At 38.4% G+C, this 25,347-nt stretch overlaps 1 protein-coding gene across 1 annotated transcript in view; it reads right to left on the reverse strand.

Moving 5' to 3' along the window:
- PTPRM (protein tyrosine phosphatase receptor type M) overlaps positions 1-25,347 on the reverse strand; it is a 370,997-nt gene that overhangs the window by 61,109 nt on the left and 284,541 nt on the right. Inside the window, exon 17 of the mRNA XM_085319327.1 lies at positions 85-172. Within this exon, the coding sequence (XP_085175453.1) occupies positions 85-172 (88 nt within the window). The remainder of the gene's footprint in view (positions 1-84; positions 173-25,347) is intronic.

Genomic DNA, 25,347 nt, shown 5'->3' on the forward strand with positions numbered 1-25,347 from the left:
TATGAGCCTGAGCATGAGGCTGGTGGTCATTCTTGTCAGATGCTGCAAGTTAACACAGTGCACAATTATGCTGTCAACACTTACATGCAATGATATTCCCATATCTATTTTTCATTCTGTTCTCATCTTTCTTAGCTGAATCCCACGGTGCAGATTGTCCTTCAAAGAAACTCTAAAAAAGGAAGGAAAGTGACATTAAGAAATCTGTACAGCAATAGTTACCTTACAGAAAAACCAAGAAGGGCAAACAGTACTTATGGGTACCGTTGTTAAAGTGTCATTTAACTCTTTTTTTTTTTTAATGAACACAGATTTGCATTTCCTATTTAAATAGTATTCATGCATACCTCCAAATTTTATTGAAAACTTGACACAAGATTATTTGTCTAGCAGCAAGAATTTTTGCATGTGAAGTGCTAGTCAACCTTTCCAAAATTGCATAGCTGCAACACTAAGAGTCCTTCATTTGYGCTATCAAAATTATCCTGATAGATACACTCACATGAAGTCGAGTTTCATCATCATTGTTGGAGTTGCTCCAGTATTTGAGAACAGAGTTTCACATTGCACTAACAGTATATTTTTAACATTTTCACAACCCTCAGTTACCTCTTGGCAGGTGACTATACATAAACCTACATGATGTCAACATACATAGGCATTTAAAAGATTTGGATTCAACTGACATGTATGTGCCCTTTACTAAAAACACTATTTATGACACAATCAAGAAGATTATTTGTCAGKGAATAAAAATGTGATTTTATGAAAGGCATCATTTAATATTCCCTCAGCCCCTGTGCTGTTTAATAGATTTAATGAAAATAAGAAAGATGAAGGTGCTAAAATATTCTTTTAATTAATAAAACACCCAAGCTGTCATTTGATAACAGAAGCCAAGAAGGGTTAAGCTGCCAAGCTAAACAGGGAAAACCTAATGAAGCTTGTGTCTTGCAAGACCTCTACACATTCTGAGTGGTTTAAAGTAGGTAATACCCATGAAAAGGACTACTACTAGTGTCCTCTGTCCTCCTACTTGAAGTGCATTGTTTTTTAAATCTCAATGATTTCCATTAGTAAACAGCATAAAAGTCAAAATAATCCCTTGATCTCTTGCTGAAGTCAATGGAACCTGGGGGCACTCCATATCTAAAATGAGTTTTCTTTTATTAAGTTCACTYATGATGTGAAGACCCCTGGATCCAGGGAATCCCTGATTCTAAGAGGTCTGTAAGTGATAACCTAAGAAAAACAGGTATCTTGTCAGAAGGCTTCAATTTGTTTGTTCTACAGCTCTCTGTATCTCCTTTAGAAAATTTTTAAATGTTTGCAAATTGAAATGATTCAGACCCACTAATAGAAATAAGTCTCTCCTTAATCAGAGGGCACCATCATTGGGTACAACTTTGAGGAGAGCCAGTTCCTACCAGKATAGAGAAAGTGTAGCTCTGAAAATCTTGATGATTTATATCCTTGTTGCTGCTTGCCAAAAGGGTACCAATTGTTATCTAAAATGGGCTTAAAAATCTGCCAATGGTCACTAAAGCAAGTACTMAACTCCAGAGCACTCTTGACCTATGTTGGATGGAAAATACTATTGTGGTAAACCAGGCTAAACTGAATGAGGAATTGTTATTTGTTGGTAGAGACAGAGACCTGTGTCTGAGTTTCTTGCAAAGTTCACACTTAGACAACACTGGAAGATGAATAATTAAAAATCAGAGGTAAAGGTAAAATAGAAATGGAAATGTTCAGCAATGAAGTTGCAAAGGCAGAACGAAGAAACTAACTGTTGATAATGTCTAAAACTCATCTGGGTATCTTCAGGATTTTGCCTTTCAGATAGCTAAACCACAGAAGAATTCTAGTTTCCTCACAGTCCTTCTGCTAGAGACTAGTTCATGGATTTGGTTCACAGATTTGATTGACAGGATACTACCTAGCAAGTGGCTTTGTGTTTAACTCACTAAGCATTACATGTGCTATTACAGAGAAAGAGATCTGCTGGTACAGCTTATAGACTATACCCTGAAATATGGAAGATCAAAATATACTCCTAGGGATCTCCCCCTTCTCCCTGTCCCACTAATGAACTTTTACAAAATCACTTTAAACCAATCGATTCAAGTAAGTCTCTGGAGACAAGTGGAAAACATTTGTACTGTATTGAATTCATGGCAGAAATAAAATAGGCAATGTACTGGTTTGGGCAGCCTGTCTGCTTCTCATCTGCTGAAGTACGGGTTCAATTTCTTCCACCTGCTTGGAACTTCTGGAAACAATGATAAGCTTAATGAGCCTTAGAGATAAAATATCTTCTAATAATATATCTACAAACCAGATAATTCTATTTTTTACAATACTTATATTTCAAACCTTACACAATAATGAGAAACAGGAGACAGACTTAAGTTTCCAGCTACTGTAGATTGACTTCCATTTCTTTTTTAAAAAATAAATCGCAGAAAAGAAATYCATATGTTTAATTTTCTTTGGATTTTTATCAATACTAAAGAAACGTGAACGAAAGAAAATCTATGATAATTTAATTTCGTAGATTCTTTTTTTTTTTACTTTTTTTTTGGATGTACACAGATATTTCAGTGAGAGTGTACAGAAAAGATAATTTGAAGGAAGAGGTATTACACTGTGAGAGCATAAAAAGAAACCATTATTGTAAAGACAGCTGGCATGCCATTTCCTAAATCCCCTGTGTGCTACCATTACACAAACTGCCACAGAACGATAATCCACAATGAATTATAAGGAGAAATCCCATTTATCCCACAAGTAAAGAACAGAGCAGGAATCTCATGACAGATGATCTTTCAAGATCTTTCCTAACTTGTGAGAAATACAAGTTTCATTCCAGAAAATTTTTTAATGTCTTTCCTGATGTATCACTCTCCGGAGTCACTGCTGCACAGCAGTCCACACATTATCTTAGTGGCTATTCATTCTAATTCATCCCATAAAATTTCTTAAAAATGTGGACTATTAGGAAGATATATGTGCCCAAGCAGCTTCATTCCAACAAATGTCTGGCAAGGGTAATGGAGAACTTTAAATGAGCGTAGGGCATGTCTCACATCATTTAAAATACATATTTCTTTAACTCAGATCACACAAGACCTTGGGTATCCAGCTCCCACGATCTACTTGCTGAATGGAACACTTTTCAAACCAGCTGTTGTTACACCAGGTATTTCAGTATGCARTGTTGATTGTCCTTCTGTTATTAGAAAATATTTTAATAATCAAGATCAAACAGTTTTTGAAAACCACTGAAATATACACTGCATTGCTGTACTTGAAACATAAGAACTGGTCAATAATGCAGCAGCAGGATCATCTTAGGATGAATGTGAAGCTTTTGCTTGCTTTACTTCAGTGCTGCAGCACTTTCCATTAAAAATTAAATATTTGCCAAGGGCTAATTCACTGTGACCCTCAGACTAGAAAACAACTGCAATATCTCAAATAAGAGAGTGAGATAATCATTGCAAATACTGATTTTTCAAATTATTCCCTTTTCTCATCTGAAATTCATAAGAATAGAAATATTGGAAAGGACCTATATAAAAGTACAGTTTGAAGAAGCTGGAATAAGGGGAATAGAATGAGGTCTTCAGGATACATTCAGTTGCTCTACTGACTGTCATTTCTGACAACACACTTCCCATCCTAGTTTCTCATGCTTTAAATTAAAGATAGTAAAACAAATGGATCTTTGTAAGCACTTCAAGATCTACAAATGTAAAGAGTAGTGTGGAATTACTATTTTTATTATTAATCCAAAGCCAAGTGACTTTTTCAAAAAATACTTCATTGTTGCTAGGTGACAACAGTGTAGTCTCCTATCACGTCATTTACAAAATACAAGCTTTTACAAGCAAAGAAATGAGAAGTTAAGGACATAATCATAGAATCATAGAATCTTTAAGGTTGGAAGGGACCTCTGGAGATCATCTAATCCAAACCCCCTGCTCAAGCAGGGTCACCTAGAGCATGTTAGACAGGGTTGCRTCCAGGCRGGCCTTGAAGATCTCCAGAGAAGGAGACTCYACARCCTCTCTGGGCAACCTGGTCCAGTGCTCYSTCACTCTCACAGGGAAGAAATTCCCCCTCACAGTCAAGCAGAACTTCCTGTGCTTCAATTTCTGCCCATTGCCTCTTGTCCTGTCACATGGGACAGCTGAAAAGAGTTTGTCCCCGTCCCTTTGACACCCTCCCTTTAGGTACTTATACACATTGCTAAGATCCCCCCTCAGTCTTCTCTTCCCCAGGGTAAAGAGGCCCAGCTCTCGCAGCCGTTCCTCATAGGGCAGRTGCTCCAGCCCTTGGATCATCTTCATAGCCCTCTCTGCAGTAGCTCCATGTCTCTCTTGTACTCGACCTGCCGGCAACACTCTTCCTAATGTACCCCAGGRTACCACTGGCTTTCTCAGCCACAAAGGCACATTGCTGGCTCATGGTCAATCTGTCATCCACCACCACTCCCAGGTCCTTCTCTGCAGAGGTGCTCTGCAGAAGGTCAGCCCCCAGGTTGTACTGGTGCYTACGGTTATTCTTCCCTAGGTGCAGGACTCTGCACTTGCCCTTGTTGAACCTCATGAGAGAGTATCTCTTGCTCGCCTATATAATAAACAAACATTATTTACAGGTATCAAAACTATGTATTTCACTGTGTAACAGTCTTAAATTTAATCTCTGGTTTTGTTTTTGAATGTATGACTTTTTTTGAGGTCAATTTTGGCGCTTAATTTTCCTGAAGTGACAGTAAAGTGACATTGCTCATATTCATTTTTCCACGGCATTTCTTGATAATTAGACTGAGATTCACTTTAACAAAATGCATTATTTGTCATATTCTGTTACAAATGGCTCTGGGCTTTTCTGAAACTAAATGCAGAGAGCTACTTTCACTGTCTATTTTAGGCCAGAATAGACAACTAAAGTAGGTCCTTGTCTAAACTCAATTAGCTATGTAAGAAACTTAAATTCTTTGAATTACACCAAAATTAAATGCCTAAAATGCCCTAAATTGTATAGTGAAGAAATGTCACTAGTTTAACCTAATATATCTATATCGACCGTTGTGTCCAGTTTATATGTGGAGATTACAAATAGCACAAACRCATCTAATAATAAACTCTTGAGTTAACATCCTAGTGTGGTGGTAGACTCTACTTTGTATCTAATGGGAATAATGTCTTTACAGCCCCTTGTAAAATAAATACATACTTTAAGCAATTCCATCAATTTTGGGAAGACAAGGACCTTCAGGCTCATTTAATAAAAAGTGTAAGATTTATAAGGTCTGTATATCTGCCAGTTCATTGGCTTTTCAAAATATTCAGAATCTACAAAATTTCTGGCAGGTGAGGATGTTCTTGTTACTTAAAAACATCACCTGAATTTTGAAAAAAAATAGTGAAATTATCACATTCATTTTATTTATGACTACAGACTTCTTAAGGAACTGAGAAGGAATGATCGTGGATCATTATGTYAGAGAATTCTGCAGAGAGGTCCAAATGATAAAACAACACTTTAAATCTTCTAGTCACTTTGAGGAAAGATTTTATCATTGAGAATGCATCACCTGCAAGTGATAGATCACCCCAAGAGTTTGTGAGAATGGTAAATTTTTTCACTGATGGCAACCCACTGTATGCAAGCAACTCTTCATACTTCAGTCATTGCCTTCATCAATGAAAGTATTTGTGGATGACAGCAGGCCACCAGAGAATATATTCACCATCAGCTTTTTCTTCTGTCAGCTTCAATCACTGAGAATTATGTCCAGTTTTCAAATAATGGAATTTAAAAAACATTTTACTATGCTTGTCCTTGAAAACTGTCTGTTGCAAGAGTCAATGTGAAAATCTATCTAATCAATGTAAACTGCCTTCAGCATTTATAAAGCACTTATCAATGCATTACTCACACCCAGGTCTGAAAATGGAAAGGAAAAAAAAACACACTAAAGACTGCTGCAAATAGAATATATTGATGTCTTCTCCCAAACTTCCTCATTCTGTTTGGAATTTTCTGGAAAAGTAGGCTGGTAGCTTCCGTAAGCTTCTCTGAATGTGAGAGAAAAGGCACAAATAAGCCTGAAAGAAGATACGGAGTTATAGTCCTAATTGCCGTGACTCTAATATTGTTTCTGGCTGTTGCTCCTTAACCTAGTTGTGTCTCCTTGAACTGATTAAAAAAAGAAAAACAAACAAACAATCCAATCTTTGCATTAACAGATTCACCAAGGTCTACATGAAGAGTGGCCTGTGGTAGGAAAGAGACTCTTTCCTTCTCAGATGCATTTGTGTTAGTCCACCGAACACACGAGAAGAGAAGAGCAAAAATCTTCCTGGTCGTCGTAATCACAYCTACATTAAATGTTGAAGAAATGGAAAGGAAACTGCTGGCTCCTGCTCCAACTGYCTGCAGCACAGCTTACCAAGTCAGACTTTTTTAGAGCCAAGATCTTTTCAACTAGGATATTTTCTAAAACATTTGTAATTTTGAAGTCATAGACTTAAAATTCCCTTGACAGCTGACCAATCTAGTTAAGCTATAGCTGCATAATGAAATCATATTAAAAAGATGAAACTGCTTTGGCACGCTATCTTAATGACGCAGATACTTGCAGAAGTTAGCATAAGTTAATCTTAGTTCATGACAGTGGTAGCATATGTAGATGAACTTTACTTAACCCTGTGGGTTAAGAGAATAGCTTAATTATAAGAATAGAGAAGTAACTTATGGGTAAACAACYTGCCAGTCACTGTGGAAGTTGCAAAGGTGTCCAGCACCTTTGAGATAAGCAGATCATGAGCATTAGCAGTGACAACAGCTAGTTGTTAGGCCCTAAGTGAATTTGAATGAGACAATCAAGAACTAGGTATTCTGTACCCAGTCCTCCAACTGATGGTGCCTGGGGCCTCTTGGAGAGTGTTGCACCAGGACTTTGACCCGTTTCCTTGACTTCTGGAGATGTCCAGGAGGACAAYGATGCTCATAGCTGAAGGAAGACAAGGCACGGCTGGAACCACTTCTTTGACCCATCTAACTTCTCCCCTGGACCGTGTCCTCTCTGCCATGGAACAGGGAAATCACTTAATTTGTAAAACTGCTTATATTTGTGACAAAAATATTTTGATATCCATGTCCAYTTAGTCTCCACATTGTCATTTAATCCAKGACAATATTGTAAAAGTGAATGTCAAGGAGTAATTCTATAGTAATTTACAAAGAATTACACACTTCCCATATAATTTTAAAACCAATATATTTATGAGATATATTGATATCATTYCTTATCTTGGTATCTAATATAGCTGTTTTTGATGTTCTCTTCTAACATGCAGCAGTGGGAATATAAATCTCTAAAGATTCTTCAGTGTGGCCTGAAAWTTTGACAGACAACTTAAATTCTGTTAAGTTTTCAGAGCCATTTGCATTCTACCTACTTAAGTTTTAAGAACCCCAGCARTTTTAATCCTTTCAAATTCTTTAAGACTTCCCTGTAAGGAAAGATTTTAGAAGTGCGGTGAAATGTGAATTAGTAAGAGGACTGCAAGAGAACATACAATTAACATTCTAATTCAGAAACTTATTCCTGGCATACCAGTTAGCAATAACTTAACCTCATCCATCTTCCAGATTTATCTCCAGCACGAAAATAGAGTATGTTGTTGGGATTTTATGATCYTTTTTCATAGAAAGGACCCTCTGGGTACAATACACACACTTGTACTGTAACTAATGTACAGGATATGTCATTTTCAATTTGTGTGTAAAAAAAATAAATTTAGTTTCAAGTGGTACTTATTTCCTCTCATGAAAACAGATTCCTGCTTGTCGAGGATTTAACAAATGGTCTTCAGGTACAGCATGTGAGATTTTCATAAATAATTCTCCCCATTCCTCTCCCACTTTTCATTTTAACAAAATACATAGTGAAAAGATTTGTTCACAACTATCACACCTTGCACATATTCAAGAAAGCAGTCAACTTGAGAAATACTCATGACTGTAATAAGTCTGTAAAACAATAAAAYGAGCCAAAACAGGCTCCACTGAATACGAACTATTTCTGTGCTTTGATAGGAAACTTCTTCCAGGGCAATACAGAAAGACACTGATCAGCATATRGGCATTATCCACCCTTTTGTGTGCAAAATTATCAATTTCATTATTCAATAACTCTGCTGTCTCCTAGCCTCCCCCCCTACATTGTTCCAAAGGATGTAATTACACGTGTCAACTGCACACTGTGCTCGTAAACGATGGGATAGACTTGTTTTACTTCTTAAAGAGCATTTCTACTTACCAAGACAAAGATATTTACACCGGAAGCGCAGGATTCAAGGCTATACGCAACGCACTGAATGTGTGCATAAAAGTTTTGTGACAGATTCTAAGTTAACACTTTCCTACCATTTCCAGAAAGGTAACAGCTCAAGTGACAGGCACAAAAGGAAATACTCAGCCTAATCACTGCAATATGGTTTGAATGAGGCCAAAAAGGAGAGGTACTTTAAAAATACTGGATGAAGGCAGAGACAYCAATCGTGAGCCAATGCAGGCACCCATAGCGCCATTTCAAGCATCTAATTATGACTTGTTCATCCTTTAGTGAAGTGACAAAACCAAACTCACTGACATTTTAATGGGTCTCTTTTGCCCTCATCTTTGAAAAACTTGCTTACCTCTAACAAAGGGGCAGAYGTCCAAAGTACTCAGAAATGTTAACTGACACATAGCTTCTAGAAAATAGTTTTAGATACCTAGAGCTCCKCCTTTGAAAACATTATTTTGGAGCATTTTCAGCACTTTAATTTTTAATTCCAAAAGAAAATCTAATAGAAAATTTAAATATTTCTTCTGACTCTAGCCCATTTTTCCTCCTAAAGATTAGCACTATGATGGTTGATTTATTTTACAAATAATAAAAGCTTGCCCCAAGGAATGATTTCAAATAGCTAATGAAATGTCATTAAAGGAGAACAAAATGATAGAATGTGTCGTGAAAAAAGTAGGTAAGAATTACTATTTTTTTCTTCCCACAGTAAAAAAAAAAGAGTTTGCAACTGGGTTAAAATACAGAAAAAAAAGAAAGAAAGAAAAAGAAACAACAGCATTTTTTAACATCAGAAGAAAGCCAAAAGAARTATGTATTTCACTGAAGTAGTAAGCTTTGTGTTGAAGTCATTATAACTTTTTGATCACTCATGTTTTATGTAGTTACTGATAAGAAGGACCCTGCTCATTGCCTACATAYTCTATGTAATTCATAAAACAAGGCTTAAGGGTTCAAGAAAACTCACTTTGAAGTAYATGGGAAATACACCAATTATTTTCCACGGCAATAGGACTTGATCAAAACTGTAAGCCAGAACACTACTCCTTACATTTGAGTAACTACATTGTTTGAATAAGTACTATTTATTTAATATCTGTGCATTTCTGTCATCTGCTTGCTGAATGAAAGGTGATCAACACTGACCTGGTGGACACATAAGCTGATGAAAAAGGTGGCTTCTGACATGTCTAGCTAAGCTAGTAATATTTTTTTGTCCTCATTTTACCTGAATGAGTGTAATTGATTGTAATAGAGATAGCCTGAGCTGAGCTCAGAATTCACAAAAACTCCCCGAYTCTTTACATTATCAGCTGACCCAASCATAGGAAATGTGGTAACATCTTAAACTACTCTGTATAGACTTGTTGGTTTTGATTTAGAACCACAGAGTTTRGAAAAATCTGGAAAGTAAYAGAGTTCCCTGGAATAACAGAAAGCAACGTGTGGAGAAAGGAAACGAAGGAAGGAAAAGGTGAATTTGAAAAGTGAACAAAACCTCTCCTGTCTTCAGCCAAGTTGTAACATGCATGTAGCTGATCTCACTCTTCAGAAGTGACAAAGCACCCCTCAGAGTCTGCTCACTAAGTGAGCCTCAAGGGTTGTTATGAATCTATCTAGGCCACTCCAGTTAATATAGTTTGGATAAAAGATAAGAAAGAAACAAAGCGCACATAATAAGATTTTAATTCTGCTAAGAGGAGACACTGACATCATAATAAATTACAAGATAAAAGCCTGAGTACACTGGCCAGCACAGATATCTTTTGCATACTGTTGTTTTTCCTAGTGGATAAAACAGCACTTTTCAAGGGAAATAAGAGGACCGTGGCAGGCTAAGGCAGACAAGGGCACACTTGCAGAACCCTTGCGAAAAATGATAGCACTTCATTGTGGTGGTTTGTTATCTTCCTTGTTCTTCTCCACAGGAAACTCTGGAGACTCGATGTCTGCCTCAGTATTTGCAAATACACTATTTGCTCATATATAAAAAAAGACTTATTCCTTCTTCTAGAAGGAGTAAATTTTCCTTGCTCTAAAGAAAGGGATCTCCCTCTATCTAAAGCTGTGTGTCTACTTCTCAATTTGCCTGGCTGGCATCCAGCATTTGCTGCRCTCTGTGGCTCAGGAGAGAGTCGTAGTGGTGACAGCGCAGCTGCCGAATGCCTCCATGGCTCTGGGAGCTCTTGCTGCTTCCCCACTGGAAACACCAGTCTCCAGCTCTAAAGCTAGGTCTCCTTTTCCCAGACACCCCTTCATTCTGTGACCTCTTCCTGGAAGAAACATTTTCCATTYGGAACAACGACACACTTATTGGCAGGAAGTGGGAGGAGGGAAGCTTTGAAAAAAATAGACAATTCCACATCTCCCTCAGAAACTTCACTGCAAGTATAATGCAGAGAAGTATTTAAGAGTATGTAAAGATAATCAGCACAAAAATAGTAYTGGCACTAAGTGATGAAGATGATGCATGTTGCTGTCTGTCGTTAATCTAAGCATTTTTAGCATGCTCACTGCATACTAGCGGACAGCAGAGTTTCAACACAGCCTCAGGAATCCTTCTTAAAACAAACAATGTCTGGTTAGATGCACGAATGACTAGCAGCACCTGAACAGTCCTGTGTTGTTACCTGAAATGTATATATGGCACTTCCTTCTTCCAAGAGAGGTATCCTTGGAGCAAGTCATCGACCACACCTAAACCAGTTTATTCAAATATATAATACATGGGATCACAGGCTACTGAAATGAGACACACTCACTTTATCCATTAAGTGARGTACTTTAAAAATGAAGGAGGGGAAAAAGAGGTTGCTCTCCATAAAGGCTGTCACTTGAGGATCCTTTTTGGAYCACTAATCTGACATTAGGTATGTGATACTAGTATTTTGTCACTAGATCAGTAAAAACAGAATACACAAGTGACAGCTTTACAACAGAATGTATCCAGAGCTGCTTTTTTGAATTGTCCAAATCTATTTCAATGTAATCAGCTAGAATATTCCTGATGCGTAGTAAAGAAAATTTGAAGAACTGTTAGAAGTCTTCCAAACCCATACTGACCATGTGAAATATAACGGAAATCTCTGCCTGTCCCAATGAAAATTTCTCTTCTTCCTCCATACTCGGTACTACTCAAACAGAATACATTTAGAAAATACACTTTGCAAGTGAAATCAGTATTGTACTACCTAACAGAAAAAAATCAATACCCAGCAATAGTAGTGGAGATGGCAATTTGGATACGATCAATTACTATAGGACAGATACGAAACAAGGATGTCTCTCTCTCTCCTCTAGTTTCTCCATCTACTTTGCTACGTGCAAGTAACAGCACAGGTTAGGAAAATAATGAATCAAGCGTAACACAAGCAGAAAAGAAATGACCAAAAATGGGAAGAAAAGTACCCTTGATGCACAGGACAGTATTTTTCTTATAAGGACAATATGATGAAGACATGAAGATGAGCTGTTTATGAAGTAAAGGAGCTAACTGTCTGGCTAAAAAGCGACAAGTTCCATTTTACAATGCAGTCAGATTAAGAAAGCCAGCAAGAAACCTGACAAACAAATAAAGRGTCAGTCACAAAGAAAAAAAAGTGCAGAATATTATTTCCATTCATAGCTCTAAGAATAGAAAAAGGAATAACAATAGTTCTGCACCCATGACATTATGCTGTGGATTTTTTTTCTGATGCAGAACTCTTACCAACATGTCACCTAGCTAGTCTTTTGTTCAGTCCTGATCTTGCTAAGTATCAAAACAATTCTTCAGTAATGAACACTAAGATTTAATGACTTGACGTATAATTTTGTTTTTTTGCAATCTGCTTCTTCATTTTCTCTTTTGCATAAACTGAGCAAAATGCAGCAATTTATCAGTTCTTCATGGACATTTCAAGATTTATATACATTGCAGCTCTACATTTTTATTCTATATTTCCTCTCATTAGAACACTGCACTCAAGCTAGATTAATTGAGGCAGGCCAACATTATAAAAGCTCCACTGAATAGCAGCAGATGCCTTTATTCTTCTCATCCCTCCATAAAACAAAACTTTTAAAAATTTGAGTCTCTATATAAATATTTCCCTTATAAGACAATACAAAGATCTTAGGCATCTGTCTCTCATTAAGACAATTACTAGTTGTTTAAAATAATCTATAAAGTTCATATTTAATCAGATTTCTTACTACTAAAAGTATTGTTAGACTCCGAAAGCCAAATTCTGCCTGAAAACCATGAAAAGTGAGCTAGGCTGACAAGAGTGACTTGCCACTGAAGCACTGGAGTCCTGACACTTGATGGAAGTCCCAACTCTTGTGATGAGCACCCAAGGACAGGGGAAAACTTACTGCTAGGAGGTTCAGAGATGTAAGTTCAAAAGGGACTAGTGCTGGGGAGACCATGGGCTAACAGGACAACCAGCATCAAATTTTAGRCAACAGCATCTGCTTCTACCGAGGACCTTCAGAAAAGGATACTTCTCTTGATACTGTGTCCCCATTTTTTTATTTTTATTTTTTAAATGCTGAAGGCAGGAGTCATTTCAGTGSAGATTTTGGTGCTGCAATTTTTCTTGATGGTTCAGGACACCCTCCTGATACCAGTGATTCGCAGGATATGGGAGACAGTATTTTTTAAGGTTTCAGACTAAATTTCAGACTAAATTTAGGTTTTATGCTAAGTTGTATCAAAATCCAGAAATGTTCTGGAATTACCTAAGAAAAGTTGCAACAAAAGATTTGTCTTCCAAAACGAAATAGACTTCTGGGACACTGGGATGGCTCAGTAAGTTGATTCAGGCTCAGTGAACCTGAAATTCAGGTTTTCTGCCATTCTTACSGTATCCCACTGCTAACAGCTTTTAAGGTACCAGGAAAAATTTGTCAGTAGCCTTAGGCTGTTCGGACTTGGTGTAAGTCTATGATGTAACATGGTGATGGGCATACGAATTCCCTACTTATCCCTAAGTCAACCTCTTAATTCCATTAGAATCTGTCTAMAGGTATATCCAAGATAATACCCAAAACAAGCATTGCTTGCTTTTTTGTATTGAGTAGCTGGACTTGCATGTTATCATTCTCAGTATCTTCACTGTTGTCATCATAGCTAGCATCTGARTGTACTGTATCAGTTAAAATAAAAGTATTTGATCTGACAACAACACGAATTTTGGCACAAACCAGTGAAGCTTCTCTGTCTTTCATTAGAAGATGCATAAACTTTTCCAGGCACAGGCAGAACTGTATGGTGAAGCTAGTACTTTATTACTTTAAGCATGTGCATCTTCATCTTTTTAAAATGTGGCTTCTATTAGTGACATTAACAATAATATTTTCCATCATGATTTTTTTCTTTTTCTGAGGAAGTAGAGAGGAAAGCAACCTTATTTGCTGTTTTATATTATTGAGTTCTCCAACATATGGCTACTCCAGTCTGAAACAGTTATGTGGATAGCAACATTTGAATCTTTTATGATACTATAAAAAAACATTACTAAGCTTCTGGATCAGTCAGTCAGGTTTCCAGGAACTCTGGGACTTGTTATTCTCTGAGAGAAGTGGGGAACCAGGACACATCAACAGGTGACCTTACCCTCCCTCAGCCCTGGAGAYGCAGAATTTCCTACCTGAGTATTACCCCTTCTCACATCTCTTTCCGCACCCTGGCCRCAAAATCTGCACATCTGCTCAAGTATTTTTTCCGAGGAAAACTAAAGAATGTTGCCAGCTGAAGGGAGCAAAGGAGTGTAGTCCACCTCCTGCTCCTCACTTTTTCCTGTGTTAGAGAAGGGGAGCCACACACACCACCCTGCCCCTGCACTCAGGAGAAGGATGTAGCAGAGGTAAAACATAGGTGAGAGATGTGAAACAGGCAAGGGCTGAGCCATGTAGGGTAACACAGAAATTGTAGCATATGTCATAATTTGGTACTTTTCAAAATCGCACATGTTGAAGGTGTGCTATCTGGTATCAGTAATTAGATACCCCTGCTGAATCCTATCTGAATGCTTTTAAGTATTACTGTGATAACTGTGGGACTATGCATGTTTTCACCTCGTTGTCCTGTCGTGGTCAGCAGGTGAGAACTGGGGTCTCCACACCTAGGAGGGGATGAGTGAAAGGCAAAGTCCTATCTGTGGGGGAAGCTCCTGGCATTGGAGGGAGCATACCTGGGGAAGGAGTGTAAACATCCAGTAAGCAAGAGCAGAGTCCACATGCAGCTAGAGAGATCAGTAGTYCAGTAGTTTTGCTAGCTTTTTGGCCCTTGGAACAGGGCTAAAAAGATCCAACCTGATCTTTTTTGAAGATATTTAAGGCAAYTCCACTGAAACATATCATATCATCTGGGCTAAAAGAAAACATATTCCTAGTTTTGTCAACAGGAAAGATATTGTCTTCCTAGGGAGGCCACTTCTACCTCAGCAATATATATATAWAAAAAATCAATTTACAGCAGAATGACAGTATTTTGAAAAAAGATGGCACAAAGAAAGTAGCAAATACACAGTCTCAATTGACAAGAAACAAAAAAGTAATCCACAAAATAATTAAACTTTATAGAAGCCCTGAATGCTGCAGATAGCACCRTCATCTTTAACTTTGTATGCCGGAGATACATGTGCTTAGTAAATAACAGTAAAACAAACACAAATGCTATGCAAAGAATTGACAAATGGAGGGAAAATATGTCAATCTCTAACAAGATCTACAATTAAACATACAAAAAGTATGTACAATTTATAAGTCTTTTTATTGAATTCAAACATTTTTGTATGTTCTACCTACTGTCAGTTCTATAGACCTGATTCACAATGTAACCATCAAGAGGTAAAATTCAAGCTGGTGATGTTGTAAAAGAAGAGACAATGAAAAACTCAGCTGTAAAATTGAAATGTGTATAAAATGACTAGGAAAGCAGCAAGACATCAAACTTGCTTACATTTGAAAAGTCTGTCCCAGTGCAAAATCAAAACAAATGCTTTCCAGCGGTTTGGAAATTCACCCTGTTTAATTTCAAAATTCACATAACTGTCTGTTTTTGTTCTCCAAAAGGCAAGAAGTGCCTAGACTAGACTTCAGTGCCACTACCACTCTACACCTCAAGTTCAACCACCCTCTTGAAAGAGCCTAATGAATGTAAACAAGATTCTTTGCAGAATAAAGCACTGCTCAGAACTTGACTCCAGGATTAGGCTGTAGCATAGCAGTTCCATGCATTTTAAATGTAAACCATTTTTGGTTTACAAATGTAAACCAACTGTATTTCTTCTTTTCTCCTTTCCTTTACAGATTCATTATCCTGCATTTCACAGTCCAGTATCAAGACAGTGAATTAGGAGAAGAGTGGCTAAAGTAAAAGAACTAAAATAGGATGCTATCTAATCATTAAAGTGATGTTACGCCTATAAAACTGACTACTGGTATGTAAAAATAAATCACCATTTCACATCACATTTTTTGCTTTGTATATACAGAAGCATTGATTTATTTTCCTCTTTTTTATGTCTGTTAACAGGCATACTGGGTCAAACCGGAGGTCCACATAGCCCATTATTTTTTCTGCGATAGTGACTAGTAGCAGATGTTTACAAGAAAGTATGAAGAATAGAGCAAAAAGAGAGTGAATCTTCCCCCAGCATGCTCTCTTAGCTTCTGGCAATCAGTGGCTTTCCTGAGCAATCTCTTCCTTAGCCAGGGACTGCATATAGCCATTGTGTTTAATAATGAATTTGTCTAGCCCATTTTTGAACCCATTTATAATTTTGGCTTCACAGCAACTTGAGGCAATGAGCTCCATCCACAGCATAATTATGTGCTGTGTGAAAAAATATTTCCTTTAGTTCACTCTAAACCTGCTGCTTAATAGCTTTGCTGGGTGCTCCCAATTTCCTATATTTTAAGAAATACTGAGTAATTGCTGTTAGAATTACAGAAGTAACACTGATCTCTGGCATGGCTCAGAATGTCCTACAGGGATATTCAGCAGCCAGGAATGAATGATATTTCACCATCTTGAAAGCAAGGTAGAGACTTGGTATTGGAGCTGATAAGGTGGCCCTGAGCCTCTCTAAGGACTTCCTTACTCATAGAAGCCATATGTAGTTTCTTATGCCAACTTTGCAGAAGCTGTGTACTGTCACTGCTATGTAAAGCAGAAAAGCCAGAGTTGAAGCATGAGTGGTTGAATGAGTAAAACCACAAACAGAAAATGCTTAGTTTTACTGAAGTTATTATTTGTCCAACTGGACCAATGACACCAGCGACAAACAGAAAGAGTTGCAGACGAAAATCAAAGGTAAGTGAACAAAAGCTCAGCTAATATCAGAACTAAGTGCAGAGAACAATGTTGTGAAATACTCTCCATGCAAACAATGCGCTAAACCATTCTGACAGCGAGTAACGGCTGACAGTGCCTGGAAGAGCAATGCTGGTATCACAGCAATTGCTCAGGATTGCACAGGAAAACTCTTGTACATGCTCATGTACAAAACGTGTTTCAACCTCACAGTCATACTTCAATTTAGAGGATCTTGGAAGGCCATAAAAATCTAAAAAGCTTTGCACTATAAGCTGTTCCCCATCTGCTTAAGTTGCTTTGTTTCTCTGCTGACTGTTTATGTGGGGTCAGAGGTGGTTGCTTTTAATACTCTTACCTGAGTAAGAGGTACAGGAGCCCTCGCTTTTCAGCATTTGCTATGTTATACTCAATTTTGTTGCTGATGTGTCATCATTCTTGGTAAGGAAAAGCACAAGGATCACTCCTGTACGTGTTTCCTGTAAAAAATCTGAATGCCAATAGTTTCTCATGCTGAAACTCTTAAGCTCTGTGATACAGCCAAATGTTTAAGCACAAAAAGGGCAAAGTATTCCTGTTGTCTTCACCTGGACTAATCACACACTTAAAATTCATGCTTAATTCAGGAAYCTACACTGCACTGCGTGGAAGCTTCAGTCTTCCCAGAGCAGTTATTAGGGGGTATTTGGAAAGGAAGCTTTCTGGAGCTGTTGAGGGAAGATAAAGACAAGTATCTGTAATTCCTCTAAAAGGAGGACAGCTTGCTGCCTCCTGTACTGCACACTAGCTCGGATAGCAGAAGGCAGTGGAACAGCCACGGCAACATCTGCCTCTGAAGAGTTTCACCTTGTGCATCAAGGAAGGTCCTTACCCCCTTACCTCCCTTTGCCATGTGGTGTAAGCATGGGAAGAGTTTCTCTCCTGAGAGAGGCTTGTACATACAACAGGTTCTTTTCTGTTCCATATTAAGAGTTGCTATTGCTGCAGAGGCAAGAACCACTCCCTCTGCTGTTTGTGCCCTGTGAAGAAGTGTCAATGCTGTGAATTTGCATCAGTCTTGAACCGATCGTCAAACCCAGTAACTCCAATGTGGTTGATTCTGCCATCATGCCATTTCTGACTGCCAGTATTTATGAAATCCCCCAAGTCAGTCTGCCGTTCTCTCTGCCAACCTCTTGCACTGCTCTGCTTACATGGCTACTCCAATTTCCCACCAGCTTCTTGCCTAGGAGGAAATTTCACCCCACAGTTGCCCTCTTCCTCCTTTTTACCTGTCTAAAATGAGCATTTGTCCCCCTTCCTTTTTCCTGGCTCACCAAGCTGCCAACGTCTTCTCATAGCTGTTTGGCAGGCTATGTCCTATTTGTCTCCAGTGGCTGAGGAGCCAGGGCCACCTCTAACTGCTAAATAAAATGATGGTGAGASAGTCAAGCAGCTGAGGAACAGCAACAGCCCAACAACCTTATGTGCAGGGACACTGCTGAGATACCGCCGTGGTGGGTAACTCAGTGAGCAGCTATCTCAGTGAGATGTGGTGGAGGCTGACAGAGAAGAAGACAAGAAAGCAGAAGAGAAAGGRGGCTTGCTTGCTTGCTCCTCTGCCCAGCTACAGCCCATGGCAATTTCAGAGGACTTAACTTTTTCCACTGAACTTCCTGGGTCTATCAAATCAGCATGTTGCAATGAAAAATCATTCCTGCTGGAAAAGGTTGATCATTTGCTCTGTTAACAGGACGATTACTGAAGTGTTTGAGGAAATATGTAAGAACACATGTGTAAGAACAACTGGTGTTTCAGTTTGAAAAGTGCTTTAAAAGATTCACCAAGCCATAAGCTACATAAGAATATAAATATTGCTGTCCTGAAAAATTTAGAATGGCTGTTTTAACTTGTTTAAAACAAATGCATTATAGAAAATGCATGTATAGTTTAGGTATACTGTGGATAAACTGCTGCTGAATTAAAACTACTAATAGCAAAATTATGCTAATTTGGTTTGAAGAGCATTCCTCTCACTTTCCAAACAGTCAAGAATAATGTTCTGGTCATGAAACCAGGAATGGACTAAAATGCCTAATTATTTGTAGTGAATAAATGCAATCCATAAAAAACACATAGAGTGTATTTATAATTAATAAAGAATAGATTATAATTACATTTAACATCATTTGCATAATTTAAAATGGAATAACTACGTGACTGATTTTTTATGTCTTTTTAAAGGGCACTAATAAAATATGAAGGAGGTAAGGAGGCTTATATGATTAGGAAGTAATGAATAATATCTWGAGCGTTAAAGCACAATATTTTATTCTGTGCATATAAATTGGACCAATTCATTTTTGCAGGTCCAATGGGAAAAGTATGGTAGATCAGCAGTTTTCAAAAGTAAATAATATGTTAACTGAAGAAGAGATTACGGATTCTGATCAAATATTAAATGTCTTATCTGAATAATTAAGAAGTCCATGTGGTGCAAATATACTGGATATAGCCTGCAAAGTCTCAAAAACTTTTCTTTCTTTCAAATAGTACTTGACATTAGCATTTGGAAAGTTAACCTACCAGCTTAGGATTGTCAGAATTAAAGCCATTTCTTCTGGAAACTCACATTATGAATGAAATGAGGTCAGTGGCCTCATTCAATTTTCTACAGTGGTGATCAATACCCCATAGTGATGCACAGATGGGGTAAATTTGAACATAAGCCCCAATATGTAAAGTACAGTACGGATTTCATACTAGCCAAAGCATAGTAGGAGGATCGCTCAGCATAAATGGGTTGTCTAATGGATAATCAGGGATCAATATATTCTGAGAATTCTGCTTAGTACGGAGTGACTATTGCTTAACCTGTGGCTTCCCAAAGGAAAGTCAGGCTGCAGACTAATGGTGTGACAGATTTCACATGCTAAATTAGCCATGTGCYCTGTTGTTTATTAAAAGAATATCCATATGCATCTGTGTCCATCCAAAACACTTGAAGAAGTAGTAAGGCAGAAAAGCTTAACTATTTTCATCACAAAAAATGCCCCAATATATCAATAACTCCTGTGTTAGTTACTTAGATTTATCAGATGTGGAGACTAGACTTCAGAAGTTCTACTTGGTGGCAAGTTGACAATAATCAGTGAAACTTGGAAGCTATTTCTTCTACTGTTCCTATTTGGCATTGAACACATCCCCACATCTTCCCAGAAGACATTACGGAAGATTCTGCAATGTCTTCAGAGAATAAAGGAGCCGACTGATGGAGTGATAGGTCAGGAGAAAGGGGAGCAAAATTAAAACGAATTTTGAAAGACTGCTGTGGCTGCTGGATCCAAGATGGGAGAAAAAAACTTGCTAAGTAAAATCTAATCTTTATTGCCACGAGATAAGGAAGGCACAACTGCAAGCAATAGCTAAATTGCTTCCATTTCAAATGTGTAYAGACACTTAGTCATTAAGGATCAGAAATAAGAGCAGAGGTGCTCATAATGTACCACTCTTGGCTTTCTGATGCTGAGACCAGCTATGCTGAAATACAGAAGGAGTATCTGCGAAACATGGAAGAGAATCTCAGGACAGCTTCAGGGCAYTGACAATTGACACGTAACAGCCCATTTTTTATTGCTAATAAATAACAATTTCGCAGAACCACTACTACAAATTTTGTCTTCCTGCCTAATACGATTACCGTAACATCCATCCAGACTGCCAGACTCAGTAGAGGAAGAGACCAACTACAATAGATGCCAGAACTGCTACATAACAACAAACTACATTCAGATTTTTCATTTAAATGCAATTTATGAATCTGTCTCATGCTTTTTGAGTGTGTCAACACTGCTCCAAACAGATCAACACTGCCAACTCTGTTTTAAGTGGCACTGCCTAAAGGGATGTGATAGTCCTGAAAGATGCATGGAAAAGGCATCAGGTGCTTCTCTTTATTTGTCATGACASCCTAAACTTTTCTTTGCAAGCAAGATTCAGTCCTGCAAAACCACATGAAGAAAAACTTTGGGTGGTATTAGCTGTTGCCGTTGAGCATACCTGCTGCCTGAGATCATACACAGCTGAGACTGTTCAGGCGCAGAACAGAAAGTTCAAACCCAAGTAACTCACAGACTGATYAGGACCAAAAGTAACCACCTCACAGCATCAACAAACAGATGCCTGCCTCCAGTGAGGGTAGTCCTAAGGATATGGAAGTATGCTGGCATACGCTCCTCTGCAATTTTATCCAAACACATAAAACCCAACGAAGCCACGATCTCACTAAATCTATAATTTGTTKTAAGAATAAATTCTAATTAAACTTGCTTAAACAGAAACAAATCAGAACGCTGTTTCCGCAGATAGACACACTTTTATTTAGATCGCAAGAGAAGGCATTTAGGAAGAGTGGGAGAAGGAAACAGTGGGATTTAGAAACTCCCTGGGCACCTTGGTCACTGGCAGTCAGCCACACTGCAGCACAGGACAGGAAGGCAGTGTTGTGTCAGTGATATTAAGAACTCTGACACGCTTTTTGCTGGTTACTTGCATGCATCCAAACTCTAAAAATTCACAGCTATTAAGGAGAGATTCAGTTTTGCACACAGCTGACTGAGAAGCCAACATACATTCAGCAAACTGAAAGTCTTTCCTCTGAACTGAAGGAAAACTACGCAAACCCTTACCAACAGCTGTTCAGCTGAATCAGTTCTTGGTGTTCAGGGACTGGAAGTCACCCATTCTGCTGTGAGTCTCATTAAAGAATTAAAGAGTTTCTGCATGCACTCGGAAGTGTATCACTATCAGCACAAGTTCCCATTAGCAAAGGTAGTTTCTGGCTTGGGGTGACTTTACTTTCTTCTATTTGGTATTGATCTGGAGCATCCTAGTGTTTCTGAACCAAAACATGTTTTGTGGACATAGCAGCTGCCCAGTTTTACTATTGCTTTTGGGYTCCCTTGGTCAGCTCTCCCCAGTGCCCACGGGCCTGTGACAAACACTACAGGGAACAAGATCACCTGGGATTCACGGAAGGCTGCTGCAGATCCTGTGGTAATCTAAGGAAAATGGGATGTCCGCACACAGTATTTTGACAAAGGGTGAAAACCTACATCATGTAAGAAGTTTTATATCACTATAAGCTGTGGCTCTCCTTTATTTTGTACAGGAGGGACCACTTCTGCTGCCTGTAATGAGACCACTGCCACTTTCAAACATTTAAGATCAGACCTTAAAGATTCAACTGGACATTCAGGTGCTTGTTCTGGGCCTCATTTTAACAGATGAGATAATAGCAAAAATAATAGYAATGATTTCTACAGATGAATATTTCCTACAATTTTCAGCACCATTTTCAGAAGACAAATTCCCACTATTTTACTTACGTTTCTATTTCTGTCATGTTTCCATTCTCTGATAAGTTTTCTCATTCTTACAAAAATAAAAAGACAAAAGAAAGAAGGAAAAACAGTTGTCTGCTCTCAACTCCAGAGGCCACAGATGTTGTCCTTAGTGTATTTACACTGCTTACTAAAGGCCCTGTTCCCCCCTAATGTTCCACAGTCTTTTTGTTTTCTTAGTTATTTGTGTCTTGTGGGATAGAGAATAACTTGCACTGACTGTAGTATTGACTGTCTCAGCTGGCGCTGCAGAATATAAAATAAAACGAGGAAAAAAGCACGACAAAAATGTACACGTTGGAGGTGAAACAGGCCAGTTGCTGTCACAATGAACACACGTACAAAAAGCAGCACCAGCTGGGTCTTGTCACTGCCTGTGTCAACCCAACATCAACAGAATTYTTCCTACTATTTTCAAGATTTCAGAGCAGGGCCCCAGAAGCACAGCATATAGAAAGAAGTGTCATGTGGCAGCGTATTTGTCTTTCAACAAGAACCAAACAGAAGAAAAGCCAYGAGCAGAGGAGCGCATGCGAGTCACTCAATTCTGCTCTGTTATGTATCTGCACGAAAGCAGAAAGTGGRACTTTCTGTGTATCAGACTTCTGCCCTATGTCAGACATTTATCTAACAGTGGTCTGGAGAAAATGAAAACTAAAGTCGGCAAGTCTAGTAATCTTCCTCCGTGAAAGATTTCCTCCTTGCCTGGAGCACCTTCTGTCCTGAAGACTGAGGATCTSTGATTCTGCTGTTTTTAAGGTGCTTTTTTTTTGTTTTGTTTCTTAAAGCCATTTCCTATTTACACCAGATATTTCACTGGCCAGCAGTACACTGTGTGAAAAGCCACTTGCTTTTATTGACTGTCAGCACATCTATCTGTGTACCTGTTGAAGTTCTATTTCAATGAATATGTTTCTGTGAAGCCAGGATTTCTTCCATACCCCCACTTATTCTCGGTGCTCACCTCCAAATTCTCTTCAAATTGTTCATTTCTTTTTTTTTATGATCACCTTTGACCACAATCCCCCACGGTGTGCCTGAACACTGACCATGACTAGATAACCTGTTTTAAAATACTGCTGCCAATCTGTAATTGGTGCTAAGAAGTGCTAAAAAATGAATTGGTTAACATACAGTAGATAATATATTTCATGTTCCTGACCTTGATAGGCCCTCTGAGCCTGTATCCACATAGACATCCATCTATTTAACTGCAGTGATTCAGAGATTAGTACAGTTACACTGGTGCAACCTCTCAGAGCGCATGCCATACAGCATTAAAGGGGCATAATCTGTACAATTTATCCTGACAGCATATAACTTCAGTGTATTAGGAACAGTACTGATTTAAAGATACCAGTATGAAATCATTTCCTGACTAAACAGTTGAATTGCCACAAAACTTTGGGAAAAGAAGTGTGGGACAGGAAGGGAGGAGAAGGAAGAGAGAGAGGGAAAGGGGGAAAAGGCCTCAAGGCTAAAGCTACACRGAGGAACCTTTTTTAGACTCTGCTATTGACTGAGTCCTGTTAGTGAYGGTAAAAGAGGCCGATCTGCGAAGGACACCATTTGCAGATCCTGCCTTTTCAAAGGAACCTTTGGTTTTGAAATAATGGAAGTTCAGAACTCCCTGGCATGGAACATAATGTGAAATTGATTTTCCAAAGCTTGAGCTACCCCAAGTTGCACTGGTTTAATTAAAGGTGTGTTTTTAAATCAATTCAGTTAAACCAGTCCAAGCTCCTGTGTGGACACTCTGAAATCGATTTGAGATTGTCTTATGTCAACGAAGCTTAATTTGGCAAAGAATCAATTTACACTGAATAGGCACAAATTTTTGTTGATTCAAAGACTCCCCAAATAGGGTTAAAAATCAATGTTATTTAAAATAGTAAGATTTTGATGAATTTCTCTGTTTCTACCCTAGCTACATTAAACTATGCTGGGCTCCAGCAGCATGGTCCATCTCTTAAGGAAGATGAACTTGCTCTTTTGCAGTGATGTGCATAAGCCTTTTGACATATACACATCTTTGTGAAAGATATACCCTGTAAGCATGAAGCACTGTGAAACTAAGAAGTCTAAAAGTAAAAGATGGCAGGTGTAAGGAAATAAAAGGGATGAATTGTAGAGATCACTTCTACTCTCCTTCCCTATTTCTTTTTTCAACGCAGAAAGGAGATGAGCATATTAATGCTGTAAAGTGCAAACCCTAGGGGAGGGATCAGTCCTCCTCCATGACCCATACCACCTCTCTCATCCTTTCAAACTGGGGAGCAGATGAAATTATGCACAATTAGTGTAGAGGTGCTTGTGAAATCAGGCCAAAGTTATTCTGTCAGTCTCACATCGCTGGGACTGAACCAAAAAATCTTTCTTTTCTTAAGGGCCTGGTGGGGGATTGAAAGGATTTTAAAGATCTACCATGGACTAGCTGTGTAGAAATTTCCCTGAGTTTAAAGATGTCTGTGCAGTCCCTTACAATCATTCACACTTCACTGGACTGTAAATGAAGGTTACATTTGAGTCCACAGCTTACAAAAATATATCTGTTATTTCCACACTTGAGAAACACACAGGAAAACGGACAGTGAACTTTTTATTGATGTGCTGCTAAGGACATGCCAGTATTTGCTCTCATTCTACAGACACAGCTAGACATAAAATCAAAATCTGTACAGCTTTATTTAAGATTCAGGGCCTGATCCTGCCCTAGAAAACAGGAATCTTCCCTCTGACCATTGCAGGAGTGGTGTCAGGTTCTGGGATGTTTCCCTGAGCCAATTCCCTGAGCCAATATTTTCTGAGATAATGAGTCAAACACTCTCAACTCCTGACAGAAAAAGAATAAAAGGTCACAATACTGCAACGTATTATGTTCTCTCAAAACCTGGTATGTTGGGATCTGAAGATACTCAGTATCTCAAGGGGTTCATATTGCAAAGTTGAGCAGCAAGTGATTAAGTACCCACCTGCCCTTGTTTAAAAATGATTTTTCAATTTTTACCCTTTATTTTGGATGTTACGAAAATCTTCTGCATGAAGCCAGYAGGACTTAGAACTACACAGGTGCCCAGGTTGTGTGCTGTAGCCCTAATTTTTCTGAATTGTGGTGCTAATTATTAAGTTTTATTTTAAAGCACTTATATGCATGTTATGCATGACAGTAAGTGCTTGGTATCCTTTTACTCCYCTGAAGTGCTGCTAAGAGGTAATGTGCTACTTCACTTTCCGTTCAGTTCAACAGATTTATTTTCAGAGTGAAGCCTATGTGAATTTCTTCAGACTCAAACTGT

This window comes from Rhea americana, unplaced genomic scaffold (genome assembly GCF_003343005.1).
Source record: "Rhea americana isolate MKP2758 unplaced genomic scaffold, rheAme1 scaffold_58, whole genome shotgun sequence".
In the NCBI taxonomy this organism is placed as follows: domain Eukaryota; kingdom Metazoa; phylum Chordata; class Aves; order Rheiformes; family Rheidae; genus Rhea; species Rhea americana.